Source organism: Arvicola amphibius, chromosome 2 (assembly GCF_903992535.2).
Source record: "Arvicola amphibius chromosome 2, mArvAmp1.2, whole genome shotgun sequence".
NCBI classification, from domain to species: Eukaryota; Metazoa; Chordata; class Mammalia; order Rodentia; family Cricetidae; genus Arvicola; species Arvicola amphibius.
The window spans coordinates 76,494,707-76,504,215 of NC_052048.2; the positions used below are offsets into that span (position 1 = coordinate 76,494,707).

Here is a 9,509-nt window from a genome sequence, read left to right on the forward strand (position 1 = left end):
CCACTGTCAGCTCAAGACGGCCAAGTAGGTAGTCGGCTGTGACCTGCAAGTGGTTGTTGGCCTGCCTGGGGCTTCATGGGTGACACTGAGGAGCTACAACTAGGGGAGGAAGGGGGGCCGAGGGTCCTCCCTACGACTACTGAGATTTAGACTCTGCAGCTAGAACTGGTATCTACAGGTAGGATACACTCCTCACACCTCCTCATTTTTGTTTCTTAAATTTATTTAACTTTATTTTATGTACATTGGCATCAGATTCCCTGAAACTGGACTTATGGACTGGATTATAGTGAGCTGCCTTATAGGTGCTGGGCATTGAACCTGGGTCCTTTGGAAGAGTAGTCAGTGCTCTTAACGGCGAGTTATCTCTCCAGCCTCTCTCCCCATTTTTGTTACCAAGAAAAGGGGAAGCCAGGGAAAGGGAAGGAACAGCCCCCATTTCCTGTTTCTACTCTAATGACCTTCTAGTGCCATCTATTGGAGGAGACTACAAAGCCAAGTAGTGAAAACAGGCTAGTTTGTAAGGTCCTGCTTTAAGAGGTGATAATTTGATAACGGGTAGAGATGCAAGCTAACAAAGTGGTAAAAGTGGTTTTCCCACTGTTTCTTGCCTTTACAAATATCTCCCAGAAAAGTCTCATATGAAACAAAATTCTGAATGAGAATAAATAAATAAATATGGCACATTGCGGGAGTTGGGTCTCTCCTTTTACAGCGTGGGTCCCAGGGATCAAACTCAGGTAAGCAAGGCTTGGTGGCAAGCACCTTTACCCTCTGAGCCCTCTCACTAGCCCCACAAAGGTTGGTCTAATCCACACGGCCCACTCAATTCTTGTCTCCTACCAGATACTCAGTGTCTTTCTGTGTTTATTTAATGCTTATTTTCAAGATCCTACTTTTTTATAGATTTTATAGCAAAATCTTCTGCGTTACACAAACTCTAAATGTTTTGGCAAATATATTTATGAATCTTTTTTGTTTAATAGCATGTGGCTTGCCGGGCGGTGGTGGTGCATGCCTTTAATCCCAGCACTTGGGAGGCAGAGACAGACAAGTGGATCTTTGTGAGGCCTGCCTGGTCTACAAAGATAGTTCCAGGATAGGCTCCAAAGCTACAGAGAAACCCTGTCTTGTTTGAGAGCTTCCGCTAGTTAAATCACAGAACATCTCCAGCCTCTGTACCTAGAGCTGCCTTGATTGACTGGCTTCTAAAGCCCCTGGCCTGTCAGCACACCCCAAAGGCCTTTGGCACTAAAGGGCGGTCACTGCTGGCACCAGCAGAGTGCCCCCAGGCAGACTGACAATTTTGACACCAGTACAGCAAATGGACCATGGCAGAAGACTGGCATCTATTGCTTTAAGGTCATTTAATCCATCCTCACCATCAGAACCAAGTCACTGACTCTTGGGACCCCAAACGCCCAAACATCAGTAGCAACCACCCAAGATTGCTTCATCCCACAAATCCCTCTCCTCTGGTTCCTTCTTTCGATGAGACTGCCGCCTGCCTCTGGTGGGGTCTCTTTCATCATGGTGGGTCCCCTTTCTGTGTTTGGACTTCTTGGTACCAGCTAATTCTGATGAGAACTTCCTTCTCCTGAGGCCCTCCTCGTCTTTGCGTGAAGCCCTCTCTCTGTGGTGTTTCCTCTTGGGCGACTCTTGCTCTGCAGTGGCAGCTCCTCCCCGCTCCTGGTGCTGTGGCATTTCCTTTCTGTCTTGATTCTGGTTCTTCTGATGATAGCTTAGGGATTCCAGTCTTGGTCTGCAGTGAGGTGCCACGCTTTCCACCATCCATCTTTCATAGGAAGTAGAGGATCCGGGATGCTCTCTGAATGAGGGCATTGGAGCGCCAGGGTTGACACGGTTTCTTTCTTGGTAAACAGAGTTCTCTGCCATATTTCTGAAGTTGACCCTTGGATGTAATCCTCTGGCTTTCTGCTTTCTAATGAAATCTTCAAGCTCTTGTTGAAAAGAGTCATTGGTCTGGGGCTCTCCCATTACACTGGCCACGGACAGATTTCTCTAGAATGAAATGGGGGAAGATTCTGTTAGTACATCGCTTTGCTTACGACATTTTCTCTGTCCTAAGGGAGAGCATTACATTACACATCACACAGTAAACAGCGAGTAGTCACCGATGTTGGACAGGAGCACTTTTGATGTACTGTGCACGGGATAGTATAAGGGAGGAGGAAAAGGATTGCTCTTGTCGTTTCATTTTTTAAAAAAAGTGTAAGTATGCATGAGTATGGCTTTGTACACAGTGCCCACAAGGCCAATGGTGTCAGATGCCCCTGGGGCGACAGGTGGTTGTTAGCCACCTTATGTAGGTTCCTCTTAACTGCTGAGCCATTTCTCAAGCCAACATTTTTTTCTTTTTCAACACGGTGACTTGGTTCTACTAAGTAGCCTTAGCTGGCTTAGAACTCATTCTGTAGAATAGGCTGGAACTTGTGTTCCTCTGTCTCTGCCTCCTGAGAGCTGGGATTACAAGCACTTGTCATAGCTGGTGGGAAATGAGTCTTAAATCACTGTAAATGTTAGGTTCTAGAAGTATAAATAAAGGTAAAACATAGTAGTGTATAGCATGTGTGTGTGCCCAGTTGAGTGTGCATTCATTGTGTGCAGCTGTACATGTGTGAGCAGGCTAGAGGCTACGCTCGGGGATTATTCCTCAGAAGCTTTGTTTTTTGACGGGGTCTCTTGTTGGGAGCCAGGGGTCTCTTGTTGGGAGCCAGGGCTTGCCCTTTAGGATAGGATGCCTGGTAGTGATCTCTCGGATCTTCTGTCTCCGACTCAGCACTGGGGTCACACATGTGCCACAATTTTTCACGTGGGTGCTGGAGATCGAACTCAGCACTCATGTTTGCCCTGCAAGTACTCTTTGGACTGAGCCGTCACCAGAGCTCAAGTGTAACACACACTATTAGGTAGTATTACCAATGGAATGGTTGTGACAGGTTTGAAAATCAGAGTTTGGGCTACAGAGATAAGGTTGGTTTAGCAGTTCAAAGTATTGGCTGCTTTTACCGAGGATTGTTCAGTTCCCAGCACCCACGTGGCAGCTTACCGCCATCTGTATAACTTTAGCTCCAGGGACTCCTTTGCCCTTTGTTGGCCTCTGCAGGCACTGCATGCAGATTGTACATAGATAGGCACTCAAGCACACACACACATGCACAAAATAAAAATAAATCTTTTTTTAAAAATCAGGTAATTTTAGACTTTTTTCTGGTTTTTTGAAACAGGGTTTCTCTGTAGCTTTGGAGCCTGTCCTGGAACTTGCACTGTAGACCAGGCTGGCCTTGAACTCAGAGATCTGCCTGCCTCTGCCTCCTGAGTGTGGGATTAAAGGCGTGCACCACCACCGCCAGGCCTAGATCTTTTCTTTATACCATAAATACTATTCCATGTATAAGACTAAGACTGTGTGTGTGTGTGTGTTGTTATTGAGACAGGATTTCTCTGTGGCTTTGGATCTTGTCTTGGAACTCATTCTGTAGAATAGGCTGGCCTCAAACTTGTAGAGATCCGCTTATCTCTGCCTCCCAAGTGCTGGGATTAAAGGCATGCAACACCACCTCCCAGCGAGATGAAGACATTTAAAGAAGAAAACACAGAGACTATCATGCAACTAAACTAAACTGAAATTATGCCAGGCATGTTTTTTGCAGGGTGTTAGTTCCAGCACTTGAGAGGCAGAGACAAGTGATCTTCATGAACTTGAGGCCAACCTGGTCTATGTAGTAAACTCCATTCCAGTCAATGCTACATAATGAGACCATGTTTAAAAACAACAACAACAACAACAATAAACAGTAGAATGAGAACCAGCAGCATCCAATGGGTGGCCTATTCTGAAACCTTGACTTCATTTTACTCTATGGTTTTCTTTCCACCTAGCTAAGGTAGCGTAATTCTAACAAAAAGCCTGTTGTAGAGGCGGTACCTATCATACAATCTAATCTGCTATTCTACCCTTCTGGGCTAATTGCTGCTTTATCATAAATAAAATTATAAATGCAACTCACTAAGTGTGAAGTCAGATTTGCCATGTTCGCTTGAGATTTAATATCCCCCCAAAATATATATAGTCATGTGCTACATAACATTTTAGTCAAGGACAGAATTTATATATACAACGGAGGTCCCTAAGATTGCATTGCTGGGCTGGTGAGATGGTTCAGTAGGTAAAGGCAGTTGCTGACAAGCCTGATGACCGCAGTTCAATACTTGGGACCTACAAATTGTCCTCTGACCTTCACATGCCCTGTGGCATCTGTGCAAGTACACACACACACACACACACACACACACACACACTAAAGTAAAGATATACTACATTTTTTGAATGAAAATCTCCTTAAGGCAAAACAAAACAAAAAGACTGTGGCATAGTGACCACACAGCTGTCCTACTTGGAATGCAGGCACTCTGGTCACTTAGGATTTTATAATATGGCCGGGCAGTAGTGGCACACACCTTTAATCTCAGCACTCGGGAGGCAGAGGCAGGTGAATCTCTCTGAGTTTGAGGCCAGTCTGGTCTACAAGAGCTAGCGCCAGGAAAGGTTCCAAAGCTACACAGAGAAACCCTGTCTTGAAAAACCAAAAACCAAAGAAACAAACAAACAAAAAACCCATATTTCTTAATATGTCATCCTCATTGATAAGCAAAGCACAGCTATGTTAATATCCATTTTCTATTTCTATTTCATAGTGGGTGTATATAATTCAGAGAGCTGCCTGGCACGCTGAAACAGGTTTGAAATGTGATTTTCTTTTAACCAAGTCTCTAAATTCAGGTTATTTGTGGTTTTAGGTTTGGCTAATGAAGCAACAGTGTTCTGGATACGTAGTCTGCCATGGATATAGGGTTCAAACCTAGGAGGCAGGCTCTGGGGCCAAGACCCCCATTCTTATGCCTGCCAGCCTAATTCTAAAGCAGATGTGGAAGCTGAAGTTCCCACCAGGGACTTAGGTCTTTCTCCTTTTCCACCGCCCTTTCCTATCCCCCCCCCCCCCGACCCTTTTTGCGAGAAAAGGATCTCAGGTAGTCCAGGGCTGACCTGGAACACTCTGTTCTCAAAGATGGCCTTGAACTTCTGATGTTCCAGCCTTTGCCTCTCAAATCCTGAAGGAAGGTACACCACCACCCTCTCTGGCTTATGTGGTGCTGGAAGGCAGACAAGGGCTTCATGCTCACTACCCCTGAACTACCTCCCCAGTCTTGGGTTTTATTTTGTCTGTGGAAAGATTTAAATTGAGTTCAGATTTGGTTGAAGTAAAATGATTTTCACTGGCCTCAAGATGTTTCTTCAATGTGGAAAGACAAAGAGCGAACTTCTGACGGAGATACCCATAGTAGTAATGGGGAGGTGGTTAGCACCCTGGTGTTCTGTAAGGTGCCAGGGAGAAAACCAATGTCCACCCACAGGGGGGAGGAGGCACTCCAGAGGCACAGATGTTACTTGGTTTCGCTTCCGGATCCTAGGCAAGCCTCTATGAGCAGGTCACACATCAAGATGTGACTTAGGAACCACACTGTCCTGTACTCATGTGCCAACCTGCTTGATTGCTGTTTTCAGTACCTCAGCTCCTCTGCGGGAGTGCCCTGTGGTGTGAGCTGGCAGTTTATGGTGTGTCCCATCTGCTGCAGTTCCTCTGAGCCAGGCTTGACCTTGAGCACACCCAAGCTTCCAGTTTTGCTGATGCTAGGATAATAGATGACCTTTGAGCCCACCCCAAAATGCAGAACAAGGGCTGGGGGTGCAGCGTGGAGAACACGGGGCGGCCACATTTAATCTCCAGCTGGTAACAGGAAAGGCCTGGGTTGTCTTCTAGGGACGAGGAGAAGAGGAAGTCAGGGGTGGTGACACTGGGTGGAACGACTGCCCACTTCTTTCTCTGCCAATGACCTTCTTTAAAAAGGGCTTAGATGTTGGCAGAAAATAAGGGCACCCACGTTCACCAAGTCTACCTACTCAGCTTCCATGGGGTTTACCTACTGCCCTCCATTTTGCAAAACTGCAATTCAACCCCCACTCCAATTTTATTGCATTCATTTTTAATTTGTGTGGGTATGTACATAAATGGGGGGCATACATATTCTGTGGCACATGAGTGATCAGAGGACAACTTTGGGGAGTTGGTTCTTTCCTTCGCCATGTAGGACCAAGCTCAGGTCATCAGCCTTGGCAGTGAGAGCTTTACTCACTGGTCCATATCACCCCTTAATACTGGGCTTGGACTAGATCACGGTACTTCCACTGGGATTATGGGATTACCGGCTCATGTGACCACACCCATCTAGTGCCTCAGTCTTCCTTCTACTTTGGCCCACTAGGAGCCAGTTTCCAAGAAGCAACAACAGAATTGATTTAAGATTCATCGGATCATGTCATTGCCAGCTGAAAACCCCATGTTTCTCTTTGGTTCAAATGATAATACTTATTAAGACTCGAGGTCACCCACTTTGAGTCTTTTCTTACTCACAGTATTTATTATTTTCACCCTGTTTGGGATCCAGGCTTCCCCTCTGGCCATGAAACATGAACTGGGGTTGTCAGGAATTCTTACCCCTAGTCAAGATGAGCTGGAGTTTTTTTGTTTTGTTTTTTGTTTTGTTTTTTTGGGGGGGTTGTTTTGTTTTGAGGCAGGGTTTCTCTGTGTAGCCCTGGCTGTAGATCAGGCTGGCCTCGAACTCACAGAGATCCACCTGCCTCTGCCTCCCAAGGGCTGGGATTAAAGGCGTGCGCCACCACCACCCGGCTATTCTTCTTGTACTGTATCCAAGAGAATACTGCTATATGTGCAACAGAAAGAAAAAAAGGGGGGGAACAAGCCAGGTGGTGGTGCATGTCTTCAATCCCAGAGACAGGCAGATTTCCACGGGTTTGAGGCCAGCCTGGTCTACCAAGTGAGTTCCAGGACATGCTCCAAAGCTACAGAGAAACCCTGCCTCGAGAAAACAAAACCAAAAAAATGACAAGCCGGGTGATGGTGGTGGTGCATGCCTTTAATTCCAGCACTTGGGAGGCAGAGGGACAGGCAGATCTGTGAGTTTGAGGCCAGCCTGATCTATAGAAGGAGTTCCAGGACCCTGTCTTGAAAAGCCGAGAGAGAGAGAGAGAGAGAGAGAGAGAGAGAGAGAGAGAGAGAGAGAGAGGGAGGGAGGGAGGGAGGGAGGGAGGGAGGGAGGGAGGGAGACAGACAGAGACAAATGACAAGGGGAAAAAAAGCCTAAGAAATATTTAGTTGAGAAAAAGGAGGGAAAGGAAGAAAACTGCCACGCTGAGACCAGACGTTTCCTTCTGTTCCGAGTTCTCCCTGGATGCAGGAGGCTCCAGGCCGTGCTCACCACAGGGGAATCTCCTTACCTGGGGAGCCCTTCCTGCCTGTGCTCTCTCCTCACCAGTGCCCACCTGTCCTCACTGACAGCCTCTTCTGCTTTTGGCTTCTTCCCTACCTGGAGGAAACCCTGTCAGTGCTGGCTTTCCTTTTCCTTTGGAGACAGGGTTTCATCTATCCAAAGAAGGCTTTGAACTCTCGGAGGCCTTTTCCGACCCTACCCCCAGAGCACTGGAATTAGAGGCATGTACTACCACACCCACCTTTATGCTGGGCTAGGGCTCTGTGCACGCTAGATAAACACTCGATCAATTGTGCTATACTCCAGCCCCCACATTCACTTTCAGTATCCAAAATGCTCCTTCCAGGGTCAAACTGCAATATCACTTCTGGACTGGGGACACTCCCTCTCACTTGGGCTCACTGCTCCAGCCCACCGGGTCTGTTTCCAAACTCAGAATAATCCTTATAGTTTCCTCTTACTTGCTCACAGGTTTCCCTCCTTCAGAGGGAAGGTCAATTATCCACTGATTGCCTACAGCCCTGGGGTCCGTGCATCCTCAAGACAATTTTTCTCTTGCTCTGGCCTTCCAAACACAGTCTCTGCCAGAAGGATACACACAGGCACACTGGTCTCCAAGCCTTTGTGCTCCATGTCTCTAAGCAAGCACACCGAAAGATTATCACCTAGGCCTTGGTTGGAATGCAACCTCAGCTTTGATGACCACTACGACACCCCTCTGCTATCCCCTGCGTTATCATTCCCTAAGCTTCCCGGCATGCCATGCAAGCTCAATGGCCGATTGGGAATCGGGTGTGGTGGCATGTGCCTGTAAGCCCAGCACCAGGGAGGCTGAAGCAGGATTTTGAGTGTAGAGCTAGCTGGGTTTCTGAGTCTTAGTTCAGCCTTGGCTATCATCGCAAACAGCTGATTCCGGCGCTTCCCTTCTCCCGGGTTCCCTGCTGCTGCCGGCCCTTCTCTCACCCACTCCACACAGAGCAGCAAGAACTAACACTTTCTCACGCCAGGTTCTTTCTAACTTCCTCCACTGCACGCAAAGTCCTCACGAGCAGAGATTCTCTGTTCACCATTTTCCTCGCCACGCCCAACTCTGCCTGGCGTCAGCTAGGTGCTTCACGAAGAAACCAGTGGAGAAAGACCCTGACCTCTCCTTACGTTTTGAGGTTCACTAGGAACCCCAGATCCAAGCAGCCCACCCTTCCAGTCCCAGCGTTCCCTTGTGTACCTGAGTGGTGGTCCTTACTAGTGCTCCAAAATGCCACCAAACATCAGAGCGAATGAGAAACACGTTTGGGTCAGTTCCTATCTGGAACGATCACCTTGTACTGAGAAAGACTGCCACACACAATTCCTGGCCTTCTCAAGCTCACGAGCCTTAGGGGTCCTTAATGCAGAAGACCCTTGTATACCACAAAGCCGCAGGGTCTACCTGGCTAGAATCTGCAGAAAGAGCCTCACACGGATGACGAATTACAGGGAGCACCGGAAGAATCCCAGGTTCCCAGCGACTGTGCTAATCGCTCTTCTGGGCAGGATGCCTGGGAGCCAGAAGTAGGAGGTCACGCCCCTTCCTATCTGGGTTCTGGTGCTTCTGCCTTCTCAACCTGTAATTCTAGGTCACAGGGAAATAAATCCAATCTTACACTTTAAAGGGATTGAGTAAAGACCTCAACTGAGTTCACTGCCTGCGAATAACAACAAAAACCAGAATGTAGCTTAATCAGCCTAGTCAATCCTGTCTGGAGTTTATCTTGAAAAAGCAAATAAGACATACAATTTTGCCAGGTGATGGTGGTGCACGCCTTTAATCCCAGCACTCAGGAGGGAGAGGCAGGCAGATTTCTGTGAGTTCCAGACCAGCCTGGTCTACAAGAGTTAGTTCCAGTACAGGTTCCAAAGTGACAGAGACACCCTGTCTTGGGGGGCGGGGGGGGGCGGGGGGAAGCAATCCAAGTTTTTAGTATACTCCAGCCCACCCCCACCAAGCACTTCCCCTCCTCCTCCTCCTTTTTGAGACAGTCTCACTCTACAAAGGATGACTTTGATCTCCTTCTGAAGCTTTCTGGCTCCACTTCTTGGGTGTTAGGATTGTTGGTCTGAGCCAGCATGTGGGTTTACATGCACTAAGGGTTGAACCC

The 9,509-nt window shown here is 47.6% G+C and overlaps 1 protein-coding gene across 1 annotated transcript; it reads right to left on the reverse strand.

Moving 5' to 3' along the window:
- Positions 1–1,428: 1,428 nt before the first annotated feature.
- On the reverse strand, positions 1,429–1,998 carry LOC119806439 (zinc finger matrin-type protein 1-like). Its single transcript, XM_038318170.1, has one exon. It carries the CDS (start codon positions 1,996–1,998, stop codon positions 1,429–1,431), a length of 570 nt encoding a protein of 189 aa, XP_038174098.1.
- Between the last annotated feature and the right edge of the window lie 7,511 nt (positions 1,999–9,509).